Here is a 27,504-nt window from a genome sequence, read left to right as displayed (position 1 = left end):
TCTATTCTAAGATTACTTTCCATTTGTTCTGTATGTATCTTGTGTGTACCTATTTTAATACATATTCTCTCCCACATTAGAATTACTGCTCCTGAGGGAAGGAACTATTCTTTTTTCATTTGTTGTTTTTTTTATGTGCCCATTCCATGTGGGAACCCTAATTCTAGGGGAACAGTAGTTTTCTGGTAAAAGAAGACTCGCTGCTTTCCAATAAGCTAATGGGAATAGGACAGATAGCTCAGTGAAAGAATATGCATCTAACTAATGGGAATAGAACAGAAATATTAAATTGGCAAATGAGAAAAATGAATGGGGGGGTTATAAAATAGAAATGCATGAATTTGAAATTACAACAGGGTGAGGTTAGATTGGAAAGATACCATTTTGAAGGAAGAGACAATGAACTGATTGGAATTTGTTGTGGGCTTTAAATCATAGAGAGGATATATGTATATCCTCTCAGAAAATTATTGGCTAAAATTGGGAGGATGGTCTTCCCTTGTGGAGCAGGCCCCCCTCTATTATGTAGAAAGGGCTGAAAGTAGCACTGCTAGACTTTTCCAAAAAAACAAAACAAAACAAAAACAGACTTAAAGGGTTGTCAGTTAGTCAGATTGAACTGTAATCTCAGGCAAATTTTTGCACCCTTGGGAAATTTCCTTCTGTCTTATCTTAAGAGTTAGGATGTCTCCCTCCTAGCTATCTGCTAGAACTTTAGGATAAAAAGGAACAACACATAAAGTGCTTTTAGAAGCACTTTTTTAGTCTTAGAAGAAATGCAATGAAAGATATGACAGGAAAAAGAAATCTTATTTTCTAAGTGACATACTTTTCATGTCTTATCATATTTATATAAAGTATTAATATTAATATTTAAGAAAAACTGCATGAAGTTTTTGTTAATTTTTGATTACTTATATTTTTAGATTCAAACCTGGTTCAGAATGGTAACAGCAAGAAGGCGTTACCTTTTACGACAACATCATTTCAAAACACATGTAAGAGAATTTTTTTCCCTCCTTAACTTGAAACAAATCCCTATCATCATAATGGTAGATGTGACTAGACTTTAATGTTTTAATGAATCAATGATCTTATTGTACAGTCTGCATTGGTACAGATATCCAATCATCTATATGTTCCTTTTCCTATATGGGATTATTGTCCATGTTCTCCTATAAGATGTTGTGAAGCCTTTGCCTAATAATTGGGACCACTTCTAAGTGTCCCCTTCTTTTGGGGACCAGTGCAGTCATTGCATTATCTCTCTTGTATTCCTTAATCTTGCTGCATGACATTATTTAAATAGAGTAAAATTTCACAAATTTCTATTCCTTAGAGGGAAAACCAGGTTTTACCTATGAAATCACCAAATTACTGTGCATTTTTATGTGTGCATATAAAGAACTGAGACTGTTATCTTCAGTAATTATTATAATAATTAATTTTTTAGAATGTGTTTCCCTTTGTAAGCATTGGACTAGAGGCAAAGCTTTTTACTAAGTAGGTACATTTAATTAGTGCCACATTTAAATGCCAGCATTATACTGAAATCATAAACTATTCTTCAGCAAATTGAGCATTTTTTCTTTCATCTCATTTATACTATTCATTTGCTTAGAAAATTAGAAAATAGACAAGAGAAAGAAAAACTTCAGCAAGTCACTGTCTATATTTCCAGATTAAATTAATGTTAAAATTGATGCTAACTTGCATTACTAAGGATTTTTTTCTGGGTTCTGACTTTTCTCAAATTTTTCCAGACTGATCAAATTGTGAAACTTCAGTCCCATATAAGAGCATTCAAAACTAAAGTTGACTATCAGACACTGGGTAAGTAGAATTATTTTGGAAATAAGAGCATGAATTTTTTAGGTAACAAGCAAGCACAAGTTGAGTTACCTGATTATTACTATTCAGCCCATTGTTTGAAAAGCAAGGTTTGGCATACAGGTACTTCTCTCAGAACTGGCTTGTTACACTAGTACTCATATGAAAAACGAATTGTGCTGTTACTCTTTTTTGTAAAGAACAAAAAATGTTTCTTAAGGAGCAAAAAAAAATTTTTTTTAAGATTTAATGTCATTTTTATATATTCAGTTTGAGTTGAAAAATTAGGGATATTTTAAAAGACGTATGAGCTTGGCCATTGTCCATCTCCTACGTAAATTTTATCTTTCATATCAGCCATCTGGCTGACCTGAGTTTTTGAAGAAGAACATTGCTGGGATATTAAAAAGAGCCTTTTTTGGAAACTGTTGTGTAATATGGGGATATAATGACATAACTGTTCCTAAGAGTTTGGATGAGTTATTTCAGTTTTCTGTACCTAGGTTTATTTGCTAATAAAATGAAAAGGGGAGTTGAATTGAAATCTCTAAGGTTCTCTCCTAAGGCTATGAATTACAAGAGAAATGAATATCATATAGACAGAAAGTAATGTTGTATTAATCATCAGGAATATTCATTTCTTTTAAAGATATTTTTAATACCAGTAACTTAATACTACCAGCATGTAATCAAACTATGGTAATAGAATTACAACGAAATGCAAAAGGACCTTTATGAAGTTAAGTGACATAAGTAGAATAAGAACAACATTCAAATTTACTCTCACATGTAAACAAAATCAATAACAGTATTAATGGAAACAAAAATATGTACATTAATTTCAAAAGAGCTAGAGCAAATATATTTTTAAAAATTCTTTGTTAGAATATATAGGCAAATGTACATGCATATGTTGTACACTGTCCATCTATATACATAGGTGTAGATATGTATTTCATAAGTGTGTTTAATTCAAAAAAGTCAATAGTTTGAATTTTAAGATTTTATTTAAGTTTTGCCCTGTATAGAGTTTGATTGTATGTTCACTAATATTTCATTAAACTGCTTTTTATATTTTTCTTGTCTAGATTTAAAAGAAGTAGAAAGAGTCAAACATCATACTAAATATTTTGCTTAATGTTGGTTCTAAGGTTCAAACCACCAAGATGGAATTTTCCCATCTGTAGGTATTGGGACCATGCAAACAAATTAAAACTATGTCCGTATTCTCCTTTCCCTGCAGTGAAAGATAAAAATCCTCCTCTGCCTGTTGTGTGGAAGTTTTTGTATCTGTTGGACCAAAGTGATTTAGATTTACAGGAAGAACTGGAAAGGACAAGATTAAGGGAGCAAGTAGTTACCAAAATCAGGGCTAATCAACAACTAGAAAAAGACCTGAACTTGATGGACATTAAGATTGGACTGCTGGTAAAAAACAGGATCACTCTGCAGGTCAGTAGGATTTCCCTGATTCTTGTCTAATAGAGGTGTATATAGAGAAAATACACACATGCAGACATTATGCTGCTGTTCAGCTAAACTCGTTTTCACTCTCAGTGAATTAAGTGTTCAAGGTTCATTTACCATTTTTTATAATAAATGGAATAGCTTAATTTTACTCCTGTTTATAATTTGTAATAGTTACTTTGGGAAACATTATTTTAATGATCCAGACTATAATTCTCGTATGTTCCATATGTTCTAGATTTTCCAAGAGAGTTCCATTTTCTAAAAAAACTGCATTAAAATGCTGGGGCTTGCAGCACATAGCCATCATCCCTACTTTTTGAAGACTGATATTGCTTGAGTTCTAGAGTTCTGATTTACAGTAGAACTAAAGCCTTTCAGTGTCTTCATTAAATGCCCTGAGCATAGTTCCTGGCACATAGTAGGTCCTATATGAATTCTTATTCTTCCTTTCCTGAAGTTTGGGACATCATTTAATGTCTGTGGTCTCTTGGTTTCCTCTTCTGTAAAATGAGGAACTTGAAATATGACCTTTAAATTCTCTTTGAGCTCATAATCATGCTTTCTAGAAGGACTGTCCCACATGCCTCATACCAGCCCACTGAAAAAGCTCAAAAAGGCAAAAAAAAAAAAAAAAAAAAAAAAAAAGGCAAAAATGACCATTTGTTCCAGGTTCTGGATGAAGAGGAAAAAAACAACCTCACTATATAGTATGTTCAAAAAATCTTAATGTAGTTTTAAGCTCTTAAAGCTTAATAGTTTTAATTGAAAATTAAATCCTCATTTTCCTTTGTTGTTGTTTAGTCATTTGTTTTTGTGACCCATTTGGGCTTTTCTTGGAAAAGATACTGGGGTAGGTTTCTAATTACTTTCTTCAACTCATTTTACAGCTGAGGAAATAGAAGCAAACAGGTTTAATTGACTTTCTCCCAGTCACACAGCTAGTAAGTGTATGAGGCCAAATTTTTATTCAGATTTTCCCAACTCCAGGTCCTACACTCTGTTCTTTGTGAATTGATAACAAAGGTGTACCAGATTTGGTCAGACAGAGAAGAAATATGAAATAGATTTGAGAGAGCATAATTGTAAAAGAATATTATAAAAATAGCATGATAGAGATTTGATTTATAACATGGAACAGCTATGACAGAGATCCCATCACAGATTGCAGATGTTTTACTATTTTATTATATGAATAGTATAGTGACTTAAACAAATATGACTAGGTAAGGTAGAGTCAGAGGTGATTAAGCAATTTGCTTTTTGAGGAACATGACTTTTAAGATCTCAAAGGGAGGAGGAGAAAATAAAGGTGGGATCTAGGGAATGACAAAGTTTTGTACTAAATCCGGGAAAACTGAGTTCTAATCTAGGCTGTTTCAAATATGCTAATCAAAATAGTCTGGAAAAACTTGCGTTCTCATCATAGTGATCAATAGGAACAGAATGAGTTCTTTTAGCAATTCCTGAGAATATGCTGGGCTAGCCCACAAACTGGTCTAAAGTTCCCATCAACTGTACCTCTGATTTCCATAGTTAATCTTAAAATGGAACTAAGATTTTTAAGGACATCTTGGGCCTCTATTTCACACTAGGCTTTCTACTATAGAATCCTGAGGTAGAAGATGGGCGAGGGATGGGATAGAATAGGAGTCCTATATAGCTCTGTAAATGAAGCAATGGGTGAGAGAGCAATTGATGGCAAGTGTCACTACTAAACTCTAATTCAATTAAGGAAGCATTTATTAAGCATCTGTTGTATGTAAGATATCATAATAAGTACTATTGATGTGGAAGTTAAGGCACAGTCCTAGCCTTAAAACTAGCATTGTATCATAAAGAGAGAAGATAGTGGTGGATTAGAAAATGCACACAAATAAGACATTAAAAATGGTAAGCAGGGACAACTAGGTGGTGCAGTTGATAAAGAACTGGCCCTGAAGTCAGGAGGACTTGAGTTCAAATCTGGCCTCAGATAGTTAACACTTCCAGCTGTGTGAGCCTGGGCAAGTCACTTAACCCCAATTGCCTCAGCAATAATAATAATAATAATAATAATAATAATAATAAGTATACATGTTGAGAGGACACACTTATAACTGCAGCAATCCTAAGAGATTTCAAAGAGGAAGTGATATGGCCAAATGAGTTGGGAGAAGCCATATTGTGGAGCTCTTCTAAACAACAATCACAATAGGCCCTTGAGAATTAATTTCATTATTTAACAAAATCATAGACTCAGATGAAGTGGAATCCTAGTTAAGCAAGAATGTTATTTTTTCTCCTCTTCAAACTTCCTTTTTCCGTCCAGGAGTTTACATTATAACCTTTTGAATTCTGTAACCAGCAAATAATCCAAAATTTGTTGATACTAAGCTATTTGGATCCAGAATACATCAGGGATTAACTTTTTTTTTTCGTTTGTTTTGTTTTGAGACATAAAATTATAACGACAAATTTTTGCTTCCTGCTCTTCATTTCCTGCCTCTGCCAAATAGCTAGACACCTCAGTGCCTTATAAGGCACTACTATAACCCTGCTAAAGAAAGAGTCAAAGAGAACAAAAATATTAAATTACTATGGAATTCAGAAGCTAATTAGCCATTGTAGGAATGCTTCTCTTTCCCTACTGCCTTATAAAACTCTCCAGCTATGAATGTCTACATTCAATCACTTCTTTCTTTCTTCTGCCTCAGAGAAGATTTTATAGATTATACCTCATTTTTTTGTTTGTTTGTTTTGGTGCTTGCATAAAACCAACAGCAACTACAACTATGTACCTTTATATATAATTGTTGCTTACTGCTTCTCTAATTGAATTAAATTCAGTTCCTATAATTGCACTAATGCTGAAAGGAAGGGGCAGGTATGAGGGAAACGGAGGGATGATCATAAACTTTAAAGCTATATTAGATTGGATGATAGCCTTGGAATCAAGAACCCCTGGATTCAGATTCAAGCGTAGCCATGTGGTGACCATGTGACTATGGGAGAGTTACACAGCCTCTCAGTGTCTCCAGAAAACTGTTAGTTACAGCACAGTTGTTGGGAAACTTTGGTCAAGGGAGCCTTCTCTCTCTCTGGGCTATCTGCAGAAATCAAATCACAGGTCTTAAAGGAGAGAAGAGCTGAGGAGGGAAGGATAACTATTTTCCATATCCCATCTAAAGAAACACTTTATTGTAAAAGACAATTCATTTGATATTGTCCTGAACAGTGGTATGTGATCTTAAAATTCAGCATTATTTTAGTGAAATGAGAACTTCAGAGGGATACTTCTTGCTATTTTTAAATTCCAGAGGAAGTTTATTGTGTTTTCATGTATGTGTAAACAGGAAATGTTTTACTGTAAAAAGGGGGCTTAGTTGTAAAATTGTAAATAGTTTAAATACTTGAGAACTTTTAGGAATCTAATCATAGCAGAATGATCTTTAGAAAGGTTTGGGATTTTTAAAACTTTTTTGAGAATAGACTGATAGTAACTCATGAAAGGTTCACCTACTACACTATTACCTTTTGAAGAATTCTTTTTCAAATTTAGAACTACAAGAACCTATTATTCATGAAAGTATTTCAACTATGGAAGATATCACTTGGTTTCTAGGTATTATGAACTTGGTTTTACGTATTTAAGCAATAGATGTCAAGTCAATATGATACCTATGGACTTAGAATATTTTCAATTTAAAAATAAGAATAATTCTCTTATTAAATAGCCATAAAACCCATTAATTACTTTTAAATCAGAATATTTTCTCCAAGTCAGCAAGTAAAGTAGAAATTTATTATGTGCTTATTTTGTGCATGGTATCATGCCATGCACAATGTCCCAAATGACTGGAGATATAGAGATAAAAAAAGTATTGTTCCTATCCTCAAGATATATCATTTTGACTGAAGAATCTTACAACTTTGTATGTATACAGTTCTTTGAAAATGAAAGGCAAACAACAACAAAAACTAATAATGAATAACAATAATGATAATAATAATAAGAGTTAACATTTATATAGTTCTTTAAGGTTTATATACTTTATCTTATTTGTTTCTCGCATCAGCTTTATGAGGTAAGTACTATTGAAAATTCCCATTTTATAGATGAGAATACTTAGGCAAAAAGGTAAAGTAATTTGCACAGGGATACACAGATAATAAGTATTTGACTTAAACTCAGGTCTTCCTGATTCCAAGTCCAGCTACTTTGCTTAGAGATATTCTTTTTATTAATTTAATTTATTATTAGTTTAATATAAAATAGAGTATTCTAAGCACATAAGAGAGACATACACAGTAATAAGAGTTCAGATGTTTGAAAAAGAGTGCAATCCTGAACAGATTTTGCTTGGTTGTTCAAATAGAGATGAATTGGCACAATTTATCTTAAATTGAAAGGAAAACAGGAAAAAAGAAACTTCTAGGTTTAGAAGTTGAAAGCAGAAAAAGTCTCTGGATTGTAGGAGAGGAGAAAGAATGGGATTCATAAGGCTGATAAACAAAGGAGCCAGTAGCATTATGGCTGTCGTGGACTGTAAGTCCACAGTCTGTCACTTTTATGGACAAAAAGGTGAAAATATTTATGCTTTGATTCACATTCAGTCTCCATAGTTCACTCTCTAGATGTGATTAGCATTTTCCATCCCAAGTGTATTGGAATTACTTTGAATCATCACTTTATTGAGAAGAGCCAAATCCATCATAGTTGATTAACATTTAATCTGTGTACATTATTTTCTTGGTTCTGTTTCACTTAGCATCAGTTCATGTAGGTCTTTCCAGACTTTTCTGAAATGTCTTTTTATCATTTCCTATAGAACAATAATTCCATTATATTCATCTACCATACCTGATTCAGTCATTCCCCAACTGATGACATCCACTCATCATCTTAGCCAATATGAGAGTTGTGAAGTGGGTACCTCAGAGTTATCTTAATTTACATTTCTCTAATCAATAGTGATTAGACTTTATGACTTTAATTTCTTCATCTGAAAGTTGTTTATTTGTATCCTTTTACCATTTGTCAATTGAGGAATGAATTGTATTCTTGTAAATTTGAGTCAGTTCTCTGTATATTTTACAAAAAACGAGAGCTTTATCAGAAACATTGGCTGTATTTTTTTTCCTTCTAATCTTGGCTGTATTGCTTTTGTGCAAAAAGTAGATGCCTATCCCATTCTCATAGTCAACTCCCACAGATCTAGCATCTCAGAAAAGTGGGATACACATTAGAAGTGGAAAAGTGGAAAAATTGAGGCACCTCCTGAATAAGTTCAATCAGAAAGCACCCACTTATGCTAAATGATCAGAGATCCCTGGAGTAAAAAACAAAAACAAAACTGTGTGTTCATGAAGGACTCTTACTATATGGAAGAACAGAACTAAAATGTGGGGGCCTCTACTTTTGACAAGAAGAATGTCAACAGATTTGGGCACCAAATGATGAGTTTAGCATAGCAATTCCTAGTTCGAAATACACATGACAAATTCACAATGGCCATTCTCTTTGCCAAAAGAGACATTTATTTAGGAGAAGAGGTTATAGAAGAGATAAAATAGGCACCAGGAATGATAAATATGAAATATATTTGGGAAAGAAATAAGGTTGCCAATGAAAGGCGTTTGGAAGAATCCATTTACAAAATATGCTGTGAGATCTGAGTATGCCATTGATTCACAGGTTAGATCCACAGAGTAATTTAGCACATTAATTTAGCTATAGTAAGGAGAAAGACACAATTAAAGGGAAGCTACTATAAAAAGAGAGAGAGAATATCTCATAGTGAACTTGGTCCTAAATGGACTTAGCCGAAATTTCTCTTAATAATTAAGGACTTAAAATAGGTCCTCACTCACAGTGTATATTCACTGTTTGATGGGAAAAGAGATAGGATTTTCTAATCATTCTTAGAATAATGATTAAGTCTTACATGACTGATTAGATGACCTGATTGAAAGGAATAGTATTCATGATTCCTTTCTTACTCCAGAAAATTCCAGAGAAAAGTCACCATATAGCTTGTTGGTTATCTATGTATTTTCAAGATCTGATTGACTATATTTTTTAATTGTAGGAGTTGAGACTTAGATTAATTAGAGCAAGTGTAGAATCAGGAATTAGTATCAGAAAATTAAATGAAAAATCAATTGAGGCTATTTTTCTTTTTTCTTTCTCCTTGGAACAATGCAAAAACGCATTGGTTCTGGAGTTAGAGGACTTGTGTTCATATACTGCCATTGACATTTATTATGTGTTTGCTCTTTAAATAACTCAACCTCCTTAGGACTCAGTTTTCTCATTTCTAAAATGAGGGATTTGGATTAAATAGGCACTAAAGTCCTTTCCAATTGTAGAGCTATGAACCTATCATATATTGGAAAATATTTTGAATGTAGACATTTCCCTTAATGTGTTTAACTTTGTTTTTCTTGGTTTCTTCATGGGGAAATGGCAGTCTCATGTCAGCTGTATATATTGAAGAGGAGACTTCAAATGTGAGGATATCACCATAATGAAGAGTAAAGAGAGTTAACTTTTTTATTTCCCTATAGGATGTTATTTCACATAGGAAGAAGATGAATAAGAAGAACCGTGAAGAAATGTTGCTGTTGTGTGGCAATGAAAAACAAGGAATTAAAAGTCTGAGTAAGGAGAAGAGGAAAAAATTGGAGGCCTACCAGCAGCTGTTCTACATTCTGCAGGTAAGAGCATGTTTTCCAACTGTACTTTATTGACCAAACCATCTTGTTCCCTTGTCTATAATTTACATATGTATATATTTTTTTTATTTTGCATTTATGTAAAGAAACAATACAAATCTATAGCATGAGTAAATACTTTAAGTAAAGAAAAAATTAAAGTGATTTTTTGTTATGGGGAGCAGGAATTTTCTGGGCGAGTCTCTATTATTATTTTTTAATTATTTTTAAAATTTCTAATATTCTAATTGCTGTTTTGTAAATGAATAGATAAAAAAAGCTAGTAACTGAACAAAGGGAAGAGGTTAAACAGGAGGAAGGCTGAACTATAATTTGAGTGGTAATTAATGTAAACCAATCCTATACTAAGAAAATATGGGCTACCATCCATAGTGGAGGAAGGTGGACATGGGAAAGAAAGAGAGAATGAGACATACATCACACAAACATACATACACACACATACTTTCTACACCTAGCAGTAGCCCTAATTTAACTTAAGAGAATTCCTAGGTCTTGTAATTAATACTCAGGAGCACCCTCTGTGTTAGCCTACCCCTTCCTACTAAAGAAAATCAGTACCTGAGTGGGGATAAGAAATGTTTATTTTTTATTTCTAGAATGGAACTTCCAGTTAATTATTTTCAGTTTTCTGTGTTCTCCAAAAAGTTGATGAGGGCTTGCAGCTCTAATTGTAGCTAAACTTTGAGACCATCTTTTTTCAGTTTTTCACCTCTAATCATGGCTTTTATCTCAAAAAACAGATGCTATTAGTTCCAAAGGAAGCTAGATGAGTAGATAAGATTTTAATGCAAATTCATTATGACCAATACAAAATGACTTACAATCATAATAAAATGTAGCAATTTGAGATTTGCAAAGCGATGTGTGTGCACCTTAAGACAACTCTGTGAGTTTGGTACTATTGTTACACTAGCACAAATGAAGAAAATGAGGTCCGAAGAAACTGAATTTCCTTAAAATAATGAATGGTATTTACCTAAAACCATCAACAAGTAGTCTATGTAATGGGGATAAACTAGAAATATTCCCATTTTGATCAGAAGTGATACAAGGTTGACCCTATTACCAGTACTATTCAATATTGTGCTAGAAATGTTACCTTTAACAATAAGAGAAGAAAAAAAAATTGAAGGAATGGAAGTAGGTAATGAGGAAATAAAATTGTCATCTTTGCAGATGATACTATGATATACATAGAAAATTAAAAAACTACTAGAAACATCAACTTTAGCAAAAGATAAATCCACAGAAATCATCATCATTTCTATATTACCAATAAAATCCAGCAACAACAAAAAGAGAAATCCCATTTAAAATAACTGTAGATAATATAAAACATTTTGGAGTCTGCTTGCTAAGACAAAGCCAGGAACCATATGAACACAATTACAAAACATTTTTCATACAAGTTAAATAAGATCTAAACAATTGTAAGAATGTTAAGTGATCACGCATAAGCTGAGCTAATATAATAAAAATGACAATTCTACATAAATTTATTTACTTCTTCAGGGCCATGCCAACTAAAGTAATAAGAAATTAGTTTGTAGAGCTAGAGAAAATAATTACAAAATTATTCTGGAAAAACAAAAGGTCAAGAATTTCAAATAAATTAATGGAGAAAATGCAAAGGAAGGTAGTCTACCTGTATCAGACCTAAAACTATGTTATAAAATAGCAGTCATCAAAACCATTTGGCACTGGCTAACCCGACTAAAACAGAGTAGAGAATCAATCAATAGATTAGGTTCCCAAGACACAATAGTCAATAACTATAGTAATCTAGTGTTTGCTAAACCCAAAGACTCCAGTTTCTGGAATAAGAACTCACTATTCGACAAAAGTTGCTAGGAAGAATGGAAAATAGTGTGGCAGAAACTAGGCATTGATCAACATCCTAAATGAGTTCACAATTTAGACATAAGGGGTAATAATGTAAGCAAATGAGGAAAATAAAGAATAGTCTTTTCAGATTCATGAAGAAGGGAAAAATTAATGGCCAAAGAACTAGAAATCATTATGAAATGGAAAATGGATGATTTTGATTATATTAAATTAAAAAGGTTTTATACAAACAAAACAATGCAGCCCAAGATTAGAAGGGAAACAGAAAACTGGGGAAAAGTTTTTGCATCCAACGGTTCTGATGAAGACCTCATTTGTAAAATAATAGAGAGAATTGACTCAAATTTATAAGAATAGAAGCTATTCTCCAATTGATAAATGGGCAAAGGATATGGATAGACAGTTTTCAGACAAAAAAATTAAATCTATTTCTAGTTATATAAAAAAATGATGTAGATCACTATTGATTAGAGAAATACAAATTAAGACAACTCTGAGGAATCACTTCATACCTCTCAGATTGGCTAAAATGACAGGAAAAAATAATGATAAATGTTCAAGGGGATAAGGGAAAACTGGGTCACTAAAGTATTGTTGATGGAATTTTGAAATGATCCAACAATTCTGGAGAATAATTTTGAGAGAGGAAAAAGGACCCACATGTGCAAAAATGTTTGTAGCAGCCCTTTTTGTAGTGTCAAGGAACTGGAAATTGAGTGGATGTCCGTCATTTGGGGAATGGCTGAATAAGTTATGATATATGAATGTAATGGAATGTCACTGTTCTATACAAAATGATGAGCACCTGATTTCAGAAAAGCTTGGAAAGAGTTACATGAACTTATGCTAAATGAAGTAACCAAGAGGATATATATATATATATATATATATATATATATATATAATATATATATATATATATATAGCAACCACAAGATTATGTGTTGATCAACTGTGATGGACTTGGCTTTTTTCAACACTGAAGTGATCAAGGCAATTTCAATAAACTTGTGGTAGAAAAAGCCATTCATATCCAGGGAGAGAACTGTGGAGATTAAATGTGTATCAAAGCATAGTATTTTCACGTTTGTTGTTTGCTTGGTTTTTCTTTTCAGGTTTTTTTTTTTTTCCTCTTTTTATCTGATTTTTCTTATACATGACACATATGAAAATATATTTTGAAGACTTGCACATGTTTAAGCTATATTGGATTAAGGGGAAGGAGGGAGAAAAATTTGGAGCACCAAGTTCTGTGAGGGTGAAATGTTGAAAACTATCTTTGCATATATTTCATTTTTTTTTAGTTTATTTTTATTTTTTATTAAAGCTTTTTATTTTTAAAACATATGCATAGATAATTTTCAACATTCCCCCTTACAAAAACTTGTGTTCCCAAATTTTTCCCCCTCTTTCCCTACCCTCTTCCCTAGAGAGGAAGTAATCTAATATATGTTAAACATGGGCAATTCTTCTATATGTTTCCACAATTATCATCTTTGTATGTATTTTGAAAACCAAAAAGCTTTTATATTTAAAAAGAAGTACTTTGCTATATAATAGTACCCATATATATATCATATAATACTATACACATATGTTGTATATACATGCAACACTATACATGCATGATACACACACACACACACACACTATGATACTACATACAAGTTATATATACATTATATGGTACTATACATATGTGCTATTCATATACACTATAATACTATATATATACTACATATATTTTGTGTAACAATATACACATATGCTATGTAGGCATTATATAATACTATACACATATATACTATGTATTATTTTCTTTAAAATAATTTATTTTTCTTCAGGAAAGCAGGAGAGTGGGTCTTTTGTGGAGGTTTTCCCTCCTTTTCAGTTATTTAGTCCTGGATCAATGATCACTAAATATTAAAGAAAAATTCAAAACTCTTTATTTAGAATGTTATATTGGAGACAGCAAGGTGGCACAGTGGATAGAGCAGTCAGGAGGAACTGAGTTTAAATCCAGCCTCAGACTCTTAATATTTCCTAGCTATGTGATCCTGGGCAAGTCACTAAACCTCAATTGCCTCACCAAAAAAAAATTTTAAAAAAAATTAAATTATGTCAACCAGTGGATTAAACTTGTATCAGAAAACAGTAGCTGAATGTAGATTTTGCTATGGTATACTTCCCAAGTTGACTAGTCTAGAAATCTTAAATTCTGCCTCTAATTCAAGAAAGGCATGCCATCATATTAAGATCATATGCTTCTTTTTTCCTTGTCATTTTCACATAAGTTGAAATGGAAAAATTAAGATGGCATTAAATATCAAGAAATCAGTTCCCAAATATCTTAGTACTGGTGGACAATTTTATTTTGGTTTGTCAAACTTTAACTAGCCAACAGTGTCTGTATAAAAGTACTATAAGTATCTGACTAAAAACAGTTATAGATCATAAGATCTTAAATTTAAAGGAACTTTGGAGAGTATTCAAATATTCATTCATTCATTCACTTAATATCAAGTATTTTGGTTTCCTTTGAATATTTCTTCCAAACCACAACTATTGTTTATAGAACCCTACAACAAACATTCTAATGCCCATTTGACTCACTGGATATTGTAGCTAGAAGGGCCCTTATTAGGTAATAAAGTAGTTTCCCTGTTTACAAAAGTAGAAAATTATATTTTCTTAAAAGGAAGCTTAGTAGTGATGGAGGGGGAAATTTCATTAAATTTCTTTCCACATAGTATTTCCATTAACATTTACTTCTTAATTTAGTTTTCTAACAATAGAAAGCAGGAAACTTATCTACTTAAACATTATAGATTGACTTGAAATGTGATTTTTTTCTCTTCTTTTCTCTTTCCCTTCTTCTTTTTAGACCAATCCTACGTACCTGGCTAAACTGATTTTCCAGATGCCACAGAACAAGTCAACGAAATTCATGGACAGTGTAATTTTCACACTATACAATTATGCTTCCAATCAACGAGAAGAATTTTTGCTTCTCAAGCTTTTTAAAACTGCCCTAGAAGAGGAAATAGAGTGAGTATGTAAGCTAAGTAGTGTGCACAGGTTGATAAACACTATTTCTTTGTATGGTAGTTGTTTCTCTAATGGCATGATTTACTCCAAAATTAGTATTTCATTATTTATGAAAATGTTCTGAAAAATCAGTGGTTTATGTAAGTATTTAAAATTAAAGGTAAGTATTTTTAGACTTGGGACAGTGAGGTATTGCCAGGGGATAGTACTCTAGGCCTGAAGTTAGTAAGACCTGAGTTCAAATGTGATTTCTGACATTTATTACGTATGTGACCCTGTTTGCCTCAATTGTCTCATCTATAAAGTAAACTGTTGAAAGAAATGGAAAGGTTTCAGTTCCTCATCTGTAAAATGAGTTGGGAAAGAAAATCATAAACCACTCTAGTATCTTTCCCAAAACAAACTTCAAATAGTCATTAAAAAAATCACAATTGAAATGACTGAACAACTACAATAATAGGAACAGAAAGAATTAGGTGAATGTAAGACATTGAAAAGGAAGCATCTATAGGGATCTAGAGTTTGAGAAGAAAGAATTAAAGGTGCAGCTAGATGGTCCGGTGGATAAAGCACCAGTTCTGAAGTCTGGAGGACTTGATTTAAAATCTGGTCTCAGACCCTTAACTGTATGACCCTGGGCAATTCATTTAACCCCAATTGCCTCAGAAGAAAGAGAGAGAGAGAAAGAAAAATGGTTTGTTTTTAAAGAAAACACTGTATTTTCTAGTTGTAGTAATCACACACAACTCAAAGCTCTTGGACGACCCACTTCATGGGAAGAATAAATCATGGCAACATAAATGTAAAGTTGTCAGAAACTTCCTGGGTGCTATAATCCAGTCCCATTGTTTTGCAGATTAGTAAACTAAACCTCACTAATCTTAAGGAATTTGTGCAGTCACACAGTTTGTAAATTCCAAAGTCAGAATAAGTTTTCAATTTCCAAACCTACCTTCTTTCTTCTGCACATGTCTGAGATAGAGAAGAAGAAAAGAGGAGAGGAAAAGAAAGGAGACAAAAAAGAGGGGAGAAATTTGGTGTTGGAAGAGAAATTTATTTGAAGAAGATAATAAACTTTAGAAATACTAAATTAGAGGTGCTGGTATAATGGCTAAGTATCACTGTGCAATGGACAAGTGGAAAACTCGAACCATAATTTAAAAGGGAGATCAGACATTATACACTTCAACAACAATACTGTATGAGGATGTATTCTGATGGAAGTGGAATTCTTTGACAAAGAGACCTAACTCAGTTTCAATTGATAAATAATGGACAGAAGCAGCTACACCCAAAGAACGAACACTGGGAAATGAATGTAAACTATTTGCATTTTTGTTTTTCTTCCCGGGTTATTTTTACCTTCTGAATCCAATTCTCCCTGTGCAACAAGAAAACTGTTCAGTTCTGCAAACATATATTGTATCTAGGATATACTGCAACATATTTAACATATATAGGACTGCTTGCCATCTAGGGGAGGGGGTGTGGAGGGAGAGAGGGGAAAAATCAGAACAGAAGCGAGTGCAAGGGATAATGCTGCCAAAAAAAAAAAAAAAAAAAATTACCCTGGCATGAAAAAGTTCTGTCAATAAAAAGTTATTATAAAATAAAATAAAATTTAAAAAAAAAAGGGAGATCAGAGATGGATTGATAGTTTTTAAGAATCATTCACATAGAAGATATGGTTTAAACATTGACCTCAAAGACTTTTAATTCCTTCCAAGATTCAGCACAAAGTTTCTCTTTCATAGGAGGCATTTTCTAACTACTAGATTCTTCCCATTTATGTTAACCTTCTATCTATTTGTAACTTGGCTATAGTTATTATTATGTATTGCCTCTCCCATTAGAATGTAAACACCTTTAGGACAGGAACTGTTATTACTTGTTCCTTATATTTCCAGCACTTAGCACAGTGCCTGGAACATTTTAAACTCTTCTTAAATGCTTGTTGATTGATTGAAGATATAGGAATAGATGGCATCTCTCAAAAAGAGGAAGAGAAATTGGTTGCAGACATTTAGGGATTTGGGATATAGTTGGAAAAGTCAACACAGAAACAGTCACAGAGATGTAAGGGAAACCAGATTTCTGCAAAGAGAAAAGGGATGTGGTCATCAGTGTGTCAAATGTTACAAGGAACTCAAGGAAAAAGAAAACTATATATGGTAAATGGGAAGTTGTTGACTTTCAAGAGGTTTTTTTAAGAATAGAAGGAAAAGCAAGATTTTCTTATATTAAGAAATTATGAGTGGCTTTTAAAAAGTGTAAGATGTGGGTATAGACAACTTGTTTGAGAAATCTGGAAATGAAAGACTCAACTAAAGCAACAGTATCCAGTGCATAGGACAAACTCGATAAATACTTGTCAAGTGGGATAGAAAAATCAGTGAGGACAATATTTTTGTGCTGGCTTTATTCTTAACTAAGTTGAGCCAGTGAAATGAAGAACAATGAAAAATTATACTTAATGCCTTTAGCCCTTCTGTGAGCGAGGGATGGAACTAGAGAAAATGATGACAATTTAAACTATGCGAACTTTGATTTTTGAGGAAAAGAAATAATCCTAAATTATTTGATGGAGCAGAGAATTGGATTCTTTGGTCATAGGAGCAAACTCTTTTTGATTCTTATTATTTTGGTTCTTATAGATCCAAAGTGGATCAGGTACAGGAAATAGTCACTGGAAATCCTACTGTCATCAAGATGGTTGTCAGCTTTAACAGGGGAGCCCGTGGACAAAACACTCTACGTCAGCTACTTGCCCCAGTGGTGAAAGAGATCATTGATGATAAATCTCTTGTCATCAACACAAACCCAGTGGATGTGTACAAAGCTTGGGTTAATCAATTAGAAATGCAGACTGGAGAGGCCAGGTAACAAAACTTTCTAATTTTTTCCTATTATTTCCCCCTTCCCTCACAAAAAAAAAAAAAAAAAAACTGAATTATAAGCATAATATATAATAGCTTTCCTCTAGTAAAGCCTCACTGAAACTTCATTAAAGTATCACACTGCCAAAAATGCATTGAACTGGCATTTGAGGACCAGTCTAGCTAATCTCAGAGAAGTACATCCCTTTATCTGGCTGGTCACCAGAAGTGGTTTTTGATGATGTGTGTATGTGAGATACTATTTTGTTGTTGTTTTGTTTTATCCCAACATCTCATGAAGATCTTCTTCTAAATCATGGAGAGATAGTAAATACCCTCATCTGGTAAATCCACGCATATTTTGAAGTATTGGTGGATGTGATGTGTAGTTGACCTTTGTTTCTATGTTTCTCCTTTCCTCCCCATCCTTCTTTTTTCCCCCTTTTTCTCTCTTCTGTTCTCTTCTCCATCTTTTTTCTCTTTCTTCTCTTCTTCCTCTCTTACGCCCTATCTCTTTTCCTTCCTCTCCTTTCTTTACTTCCCAGTCCCTCTTCTCTCTCTCTCTCTCTCTCCCTGTATCTTCCCTTCTATTTGATGTGTCTGTCCCTTGTCAGTTCCTCTTTCTCTTCCTTTCCCTTTTCCAAAACCTTCTTTGTCTTCCTACCTCCCACATAATTGAAATTTGTCTATTTTCCTTTAAGTAGATCATCTTGACAATTTTTTACACTTCCATTCTGTTAAAATGGGGTATTAGAGCCCAAATTATCTGTAATCCTCTTCTCTTCATTACTTGTATTTATGAATGACATAATCAGAAATAATAAGTTGTGGTTCACTTGCTCCTACTTAAATATAGATGACTTTGTAAATCACTGAGATAATGCTTTAATGAGTAACATCAATTTACCTCAGCCTGAATTAAAAATAAATTAGCTATTAGCTCATTCTAGCACTATTTTCTCTGTGTGAGAATTCTGTATCACATACAATTTTATTCTTCTTGGTAAATCAGAAAGCATATCTGAGTCAACTAACTAAAAATTCAGACTCATTCAAAGTCATTACTTTTAGTATAGGTTAAGTTTATTTTTTTGGTGTGGATTCATTGTAAAATGGGGGAAATATATGTAAGAATTCTTTGCCATTGCCCTTTTTGTAGTGGCTAGAAACTGGAAAATGAATGGATGCCCATCAGTTGGAGAATGGCTGGGTAAATTGTGGTATATGAATGTTATGGAATATTATTGTTCTGTAAGAAATGACCAGCAGGATGAATACAGAGAGGCTTGGGGAGTCTTACATGAACTGATGCTAAGTGAAATGAGCAGAACCAGGAGATCATTATATACTTCAACAACAATACTATATGAGGCTCAATTTTGATGGAAGTGGATATCTTCAACAATGAGAGGATCCAAATCAGTTCCAATTAATCAGTAATGAAAGAACCAGCTACACCCAGTGAAAGATCACTGGGAAATGAATGTGGACCACAGTATAACATTTCCACTCTTTCTGTTATTGTTTGCTTGCATTTTTGTTTTTCTTCCCAAGTTATTTTTACCTTCTTTCTAAATCCAATTTTTCTTGTGTAGCAAGACAACTATATAAATATGTATACACATATTGTATTTAACATATACTTTAACATGTATGGGGCTACCTGCCATCTAGGGGAAGAGGTGGGAGGAAGGAGGGGAAAAGTTGGAACAAGTTTTTGCAAAAGTCAATGTTGAAAAATTACCCATGCATATGTTTTGTCAATAAAAAACTATAATAAAAAAATTTTTTTAAATAAAAGGACAAAAAAAGAGAATTCTTTTCCATTGTACTGATAGAGAAAGACTAGTTTTTCTATTGCTGCCACCAAAGCTAAACTTCTAGGCTTGTCAAGAAATCTGAGCAACAATGTCCTCTTGTTCCAATTCTGCTTCCCTTAGCCCAGCTTTGTGTAAATTCCCTTTTTTCATTAGCATTAGTGGAGAAGATAGAATTCATTGGGAGCAAAATTTTGCTTTGTAATGAATTTTTCAGGTATTATTGTATGAATAAAGAATGAGATTTTGTTTGAAGCGAGGGAGCCACTATTGTAATCCATTAAAACTTCTTTAATGTTTTCAGCAAGCTGCCATATGATGTCACAACAGAACAAGCTTTAACACACACTGAAGTAAAAAGTAAATTAGAGGCTTCTATTCAAAACTTGCGAAGAGTAACTGATAAAGTCTTGGACTCAATATTTTCTTCCCTGGATCAAATACCGTAAGTGACAAGTTATGAATCTAGAATACTCTCTTAATATTTCCTAGAGAGTTTCTTAAACTTTCTCCCAAAATATTACAGAAAAAAAAGTTTTATTTATTTCACTTTTACTGAGTATTTTAAGGGAAATCCAATGTTATATTTAGTTTGCTTCTTTGAATAACTTTTCCTTCCAATAGAGGGAGCACTTTTCTATGTCTTGGCTCAAGAAAAACCATAAAATTATGATTTAGTCAGAGGGTGGCTGATTCCAATATCATCTCATTTCACATTTAGATTCTTTTAGAAAAAGCTTTAATTTTGCTTAACAAATTTTGTCTTATTCAGTTTTATTTTTCTTTTGTCAAATCTTTTATATGTAGCTATGGAATGAGATATATAGCCAAAGTGCTGAAGAATTCCCTCCATAAGAAATTTCCTGATGCAACAGAAGATGAGCTTTTGAAGGTAGATTTTTCATTTTAGCTTGTTTGGGGGACATAGACCAGAAGTGATGGGATGCCATTTTGCAAGTTTTCAAAAACATTTATATAAAGTCTGTTCTGTTCAAATTCTATGTACATAACACACACAACACACACACATCCATGTTTATTGTACTTAGAAATGTATGTGAGTGTATAATGAGTGCTTAGATTGTTTTGTTCCTCACAATTTTGATTCTTAATTGTGCTGATATAATCAATTTCTTTATATCCTATTCAATATTGTTATGGGTTCCTTTTTGAGAGGAGCAATAAGCACTTATCTCTATAAATAACTAATTAGTAGAGACAGCATGATACTCTGATTGGAGGACTGTTCTTAGTCGTGAAAAGCCAGCTTCAAGTCTCCTGATATATATTGACTATGTAATCATGGACAAGTTAGCTTAAAAATTAATGTTCCAGATACTCTTTAAAACAAAAAGATGCAAAGAAAATGCTGTTCTACATTACTGGAGGGGCTTTCCCACTGCAATGAAATCTTTCTTACAGGCCAAAGAATCCATGAACCTACCTTCCTTCAGCTGATTTTATCAGAATCCAGGTCCTAATTCCAGATCCAATGCTCTCTGCACTTGAGATCTAAGAGTTATTAAGAGACTCAGAGAGGTGTTCTATATTTTTGAGAAATTGTCATCAAATATTGAAATTGCTTTTTAATTACAGAAAAACTAAAGCCGAGTTTAATTTCCTTAAGAGGTCCATTTTCTTTTCACGTCTGCAGATTGTAGGAAATCTCCTCTATTATCGGTATATGAATCCAGCAATTGTTGCTCCAGATGGCTTTGACATCATTGACATGACAGCAGGAGGTCAGATACACCCTGACCAAAGGAGAAACTTGGGGTCAGTGGCCAAAGTTTTACAGCATGCTGCCTCAAACAAGATGTTTGAAGGTGAAAATGACCATCTTTCATCAATGAACAGTTATTTATCAGAGACATATGAGAAGTTCAGGTATGGATAACCAGTGGGTTGGGAAGAAAACTTTTCTATGGGGAAACAAGTCCATTTTGTGTGACCAGAAATTAACATGGATGAGGAAACAAGAAACTCTATAATGGTTTAGGATTCTTTCTATATCTCTTTGCCAGTTTGGGGCAAGAGAAGGATCAAGAAAAGAACTGGAGGAAGCTATTATTTCAAATCCATTTGAACCTACTTAAAAATGAAAGCTGAGAATTGAAGCCATCTCAATAGCAATAATTATAGCTTCCTTAATTGGATAGAAAGGTAGATGTAATATACTTTGTTATTTGATTCTTACAACAAAATTATAAGATAATGCAGCTATTATTCCATATTTAGAGATGAAGAAACTGATGCCCCCAGAATAATTTGAATTGCCCACAATCACTTCTCAGTTAATCAGCACAAATAGAATTTATTCCTAAATTCTTCAGCATGAAGTGTGAAGTATATCTTCTACCAGGTTATATTGCCTTTCAAAACATTTCTCCCATTCACCTTGGGTCACATCTTGCCTATGGCTAAAGAATAGTTATGTTTACTGCTTCTAATTATGCTCACTACCCATCTGGCTTTATTGCTCCTTTCAAGGTGTGACACAAATGATCCACTTTATCACTAATTGTATAGCTTTTTATTTTACTCTTGATCTTTGATGCATTTGATGCCCGCCCTGGAACTTTTTCTTGATACTTCTTTTTCCAGACTGTTTTCATAGTTCTCCAACCTATATCTCTTGCTTTTTTTTTTTTTTTTTAATTCTCCCTTGTTGATTCCTCATACTCCTCATGGAAGCTCTGTCCTTGGTGCTCTTTTCTTCTTTGTGTGATCCCATCTAGTCTCATGGCTTTGGTTATCTGTTTTCAAATCTATAGTTCTACTTCCAACTCTACCCAGAACTTTAGTTCCAGATAACCAAGAGTTAAATGGCTATCTTCACATGTATCTCCTATTAGAATCTCAGATCTGTCAATATCAATATATACTAGAAACTGTTAAATTATATGTTTACAAAAAAGGCAAAAATAATCCCTGTCCTCAAGCAGCTTGCATCATAAAAGAGAAAACAACATATAAGTAAGTAGCTATGTGCAAGATTTATATGATACAAATGGAAAGTAATTTCAAGGGGGAAAATATTAGAAGATAGCGACTCTTACAGAAGATAGGGTTTGATCAGAGTCTTGAAGGAAACGAGGGAGACTTAAGAGGCAGAGATCAGAAAAGAGAGCATTCTAGATACATGGGGAGCCAGTACTAAGGCACATAGATCAGACACAGAATGTAATATTAAGTTAACTGTTATACTTGGATCTTGAAGTTAGTGAGAAGAAGTAAAGTATAGGGAGAACTGGAACAGTAGCAAGGACCAGATTATGAAGAGCATTAAGTGGTAAACAAAAACTGTTTTTTGAAGCCAAAGATAATCAGGAGTGACTGTAGTTCATTGAGCAGTAGGAAACCTGGTCAGAACACGTGTGAGAAAGATCACATTGATAGTTTAGAGGAAGATGAAATGAAATAGAGAAAGACCAGGAGACCAGATGGCTGAGCTTATTTTCTTCCTAAAACTGTCCCCTTAAATTTTCTATTTCTCTTAATGAAATTACCAGTCACACAGAATTGTAATTTTTCAGCCATCTTTGGCTTTTCCTTCACCCATTAATTCCACTTGCTACTTCCTGTAGATTCTATTTTTCAGTCTCTTCAATGTATCTTATTTCCATTGTAACTGCTGTAATTTAAGCCATTATAAATTCTCGACTAGACTGATATAAAAGGTCTTCTTGCTTCTAATTCTTCTACCTTTAAACACATCCTTCATACTACTGGGTGAATTATCTTTCTAAGGATGATCATATCATTTCTATTTTCAAAGACCTATTTCCTATCAAATAAATATATAAATCTGCATTCTGGTATTTAAGAGCTTTCCCATTTTAATTCTAATTTATCATTATCAAATAACTAGATGGCAAGTAGCTAGAACACTGGGCTTAGCATTAGGAAAAACTAAGTCTAAATATGTCCTGAGACAGTCTTGGCCACTACTATTCTTTCCTTAATTCGAGCCTAACCCTGGATACCTTTTTTTTTTTTTTTCATAAAGATTTCCTTGATATCCTCAAATAAAAGCAATTTCTCAAATCTCTTGATTCTACTTTTCTGGATTTCTTATTTACAATTATCACATTCTCTCTTTAATGATAGTCATTTGTCTACATCTTCCCCTTATTTTTATTATTCTCAGGGAAGCAGGATCTGTGCCTCACCCATCTATGTTTCCTCATTGCCTGCTAATGATATTTTGTAGATATTAAGCACTTAAGAATTGCTAAAGGAATTTAAATAAAAGCATATTTTTTGTGGGGATTTTTTTTTAAATAGGTTATAATTATAATGGTGATTCCTTTGCATTTCCCTTCTTGCTTGTCCAACTTTATAGTGTGTTAAAACTAAAAACCTCTTAGCAATTAAGTCAACAAAACGCTTCTAAATTTTAGCCAATAGATCTTTAATTCAAATATTAGGCCATAAATCAGAATTTTAGCTTAATAGAAGAATAGAAAGTTTGCCACTTTGATTTTATTATAATAACAGAGTAAGTAAGCTCTTTGCTTAATAATTTGGTTTCATATTCTCTCACTTGTGATTGCATTAAGTTTCTTAACTATGAAGGTAATTTAGGCCAAACATTTATATTAAATCATTCACAACTGAGGTTTATTTCCCTTGAAAACTCTAAATGAAATAATCTTTCTACCATTAATATGGGTTTGTTTTTAGTGAGAAAATTCCAGGGAGTCGTATTTCCCTTCTTACAATAATAATGGGTATGATGTATTTCTCTCTCCTTTTTTAAAGAACACTTTCCTACTCAGGAAGAATCTGTCTCATCTGCAGGAAACAATTAGAGGAAACAATCTGTTTTGATTTGATGGATTGGGAAAATCCAATTTGTTGCATATACTAAAGGTGGTGTGTAATACATGCCCTTTCTATGATCCTTCAGAATGTTAAGCACAGGAATTTGTGAGCTAGAATATTCTGTTCAGTCACTGTTGCTCGTTCATTTTCAATCAGAACTTTTTTCAGGTGTCCATTGAGGATTTTGTTGTCAAAGATACTGAAGTTGTTTACTATTTCATTCTCCATTTCATTTTTACCAATGAGGAAACTGATACAAATAGAGCTAAGTAACTTGCTCAAAATCACATAGCTATTAAATGTCTGAGATCAGATCTGAACTCAATTCCTACTAACTTGATTAACATTTTATCCACTGTACCACCCAATTGTCAAGGAGTTAATCCCAAAATATGTGTTAAATGATCACTTATAGACAAGAAAGGAATCTGTGCAGTCAGAAGCATATCTCACCTTAACATTCTCTTTAAACGCTTGATAATCTTGGCTTTTATTTTGTTGACTTGTCTCAGTTTGGTAGTTTAGGCAAGTATAGAAAATTTCTTTTCTATTGGTTTCTGCTTTTCACCTAGAGAAATTTAGGAAAATTTAGGAAATTATTACATTCCTTGTGATTAGGAGCACATCCCTATGTGTGTAAATCATTTTTCTGTGATCTAAGTTCATTGCCCAACATTTGAAAATGGCATTTATATTGACTTTATTGCATAGAGTGTATAAAATTTTGGTCACCATAAATTAATTATACATGTCATTAAGAAAGTATAAAGAAATATATAATACATTCCTTGAAAGTCCCACCCCCCTCCTTTTTTTAATGCCATTTTGAGGGATGTATTTTTTTTTCCTGAATCCTTTATTGTCAAATTTTCTTCCATGAATTTTCCTAGCATTAAAAGTAAATACATAAATTCTTATTCTCAGATCTTCCCTTCTATCTTAAAAATATATAAGAATTAAACAAAAAACCTTTAAGAAAAATATGAACCCATTTATTCTACTTAAAGTATGTTTTAGAATCTGGAGAGTGATTCAGGGTTTGGGTTGAATAAAAAATTCAGACTACAAGTAAACTTGGACATTTTTATTCTTTGTTTTGTCACATAGCTCCTTAAGTGTTTAAGAGTTCGTCTACAAGACAGTGGGACCTTGGGCTCTTGGAGAATTTCTTGCTACCAATATAAGACCCTTATGTCTATGAGACCAAGCTCAAAGTTTAGCCTTGGAATGATTTAGATTCTTCTCTTCATTCCTTTGCTTTGTTCATCATTCCTTCAACCAATGATAATGCCCAAAGGTCTCAAGGATTAATATGAAAGTGAAGGTAACAGAGAATAATAACCACTCTCATAGAACTTTGGGAAACAAACTAACACAGCAAAAATGAGACTTTTTGCTGTATTAAAGAGAAAAGCCAGGAAGCAATTTTAAGCTTCTAATCTTTTTTCTTCCCTTCCTTAACATATGTAAGCCTATTGACCAACAAAGACTTAGAGATCCATGGTACCTCACTAAGACTTTGGCTGAAATATGAAAAATATCCTTCAATAAATCTAGTTTGGATAAATCAGTTTTGTGCAATCTCGCTATTTCTTTTTCCTGAGGTAACAAATACTAATTGACTTAACTGCTTATTTAGAAAGGAAATTACAGCCAAATACAAGAATTTTAAATGGGTGGAAGAATTTGAGTTAGGTCTTTTCATTTGAAGGAAATATTCTATATCTGAGCATTCCTATCTTTTTAGTGCCCAACAATAGATCAGGAATTTCCACCAATACACAGAATAGATAATAGGGAACTTTCTAATGATGTCTATTATGAAACAAAGCAGGGCATATGCAAGAGTTTTCAGTTATTCTTGTCTGATAGGTCAGTTGTTCTGCTCAGAAATATCTATGTCAGTTATAATTCTGATGAATGTTAATGTTTTAGGTTCAGATTTACCAAAAGTCTTGGAAATTGCAGGGAGGGAGTAGAGAAGTTAGAGCAATAGATCATAGTAGCTGATATTCTAGACTCGAAGTCAAGAAATCTAAACCTCAGAATACAAACCTAGTTGCATGACCAGAGTTAAGTCACTTAATCACTCTGCCTCAATTTCCTTGGGTTTAATAGGGAGTGGTGTGACTCAGGACTCTCTTAGCTCTCAAATATAGTCCACTATGATGATGTGACACATTTATGGGGAGATTTGCATCATGACTTTTCCAGTGCTTCCAAAATGCCTGGTGTTGAGTCCTCAGAATTCCAGAGATCTCTTCAAAAAACTGGTCCTTAGTTTTTGTAGAATATATGCCAGACTGTCCCCACAAGTCTCGCTACAGGCATTCTCCAGGAATTAGTGTTTGTACTTCAAGGATCTGTAATTTAACTCTTTTCCCTGAAGGTCACAACTTCTCTGTTCATTTTCTCTTAGATAATTATCTGAAATTCTTCAAAGTCAAATAACTTTTCTATGGTCACAGAAGTTCTTAGGTAGGTATCATAGGCAGAATTTGAATCTAGGTCTGTCAGAGACAGAAGACCACTAAGGACTAAAATAACTATTTGAAAAATGGATTGGTATATAGTACATTGTGCATCTCTTTTGTTAGCCTCGTTGTTTCTAGTTGTGTGTGTCCTTAGTTCTTGAAGATAACCCTGACAAGTGGGATGAGGTGATGCAATGACAAGTAAATGACCCAATTTGAGTGAGGGAAAACTGTGCAAGGTCACCTGCTTCACTTTCTCCTCCAGAGCTGAGTCCTGTGTTTTTTTAGACTTTTGACTTAAATATCCAGTAACATTTTTAAAAATTAAACTTATGTCTTAATTTTCTTGTCCTTTCTTTCATTTGAAGGAGTTCATTTTCAAGTAGGCTCTAAAATCCTTTGGTTTCCTCAAAAAAGTCTTCTATTCATTTTCCTTTTTTGAAATATAAATTCAATGGAAGAATCCCCAAATCTCTAGTTACCCTCCAGATGAGCCTCAGAGATGTAGAGATGTCTTTATTATATATATAGATAGATAGATAGATAGATAGATAGATAGATATAGATATATATAGATATATAGATATATCTCTATATCTT

General features: G+C 33.1%; 1 protein-coding gene across 1 annotated transcript in view; it reads left to right on the top strand.

Annotated features, from left to right (window-relative positions):
* IQGAP2 (IQ motif containing GTPase activating protein 2) overlaps nt 1–27,504 on the top strand; it is a 318,878-nt gene that overhangs the window by 260,268 nt on the left and 31,106 nt on the right. Inside the window, exons 19-27 of the mRNA XM_051992014.1 lie at nt 927–998; nt 1,764–1,833; nt 3,074–3,282; nt 9,847–9,996; nt 14,747–14,910; nt 17,565–17,789; nt 19,908–20,048; nt 20,411–20,495; nt 21,258–21,490. Of these exons, the coding sequence (XP_051847974.1) occupies nt 927–998; nt 1,764–1,833; nt 3,074–3,282; nt 9,847–9,996; nt 14,747–14,910; nt 17,565–17,789; nt 19,908–20,048; nt 20,411–20,495; nt 21,258–21,490 (1,349 nt within the window). The remainder of the gene's footprint in view (nt 1–926; nt 999–1,763; nt 1,834–3,073; nt 3,283–9,846; nt 9,997–14,746; nt 14,911–17,564; nt 17,790–19,907; nt 20,049–20,410; nt 20,496–21,257; nt 21,491–27,504) is intronic.

Source organism: Antechinus flavipes, chromosome 1 (genome assembly GCF_016432865.1).
Source record: "Antechinus flavipes isolate AdamAnt ecotype Samford, QLD, Australia chromosome 1, AdamAnt_v2, whole genome shotgun sequence".
NCBI lineage: Eukaryota > Metazoa > Chordata > Mammalia > Dasyuromorphia > Dasyuridae > Antechinus > Antechinus flavipes.
This window is presented reverse-complemented; position numbering and strand designations above follow the sequence as displayed.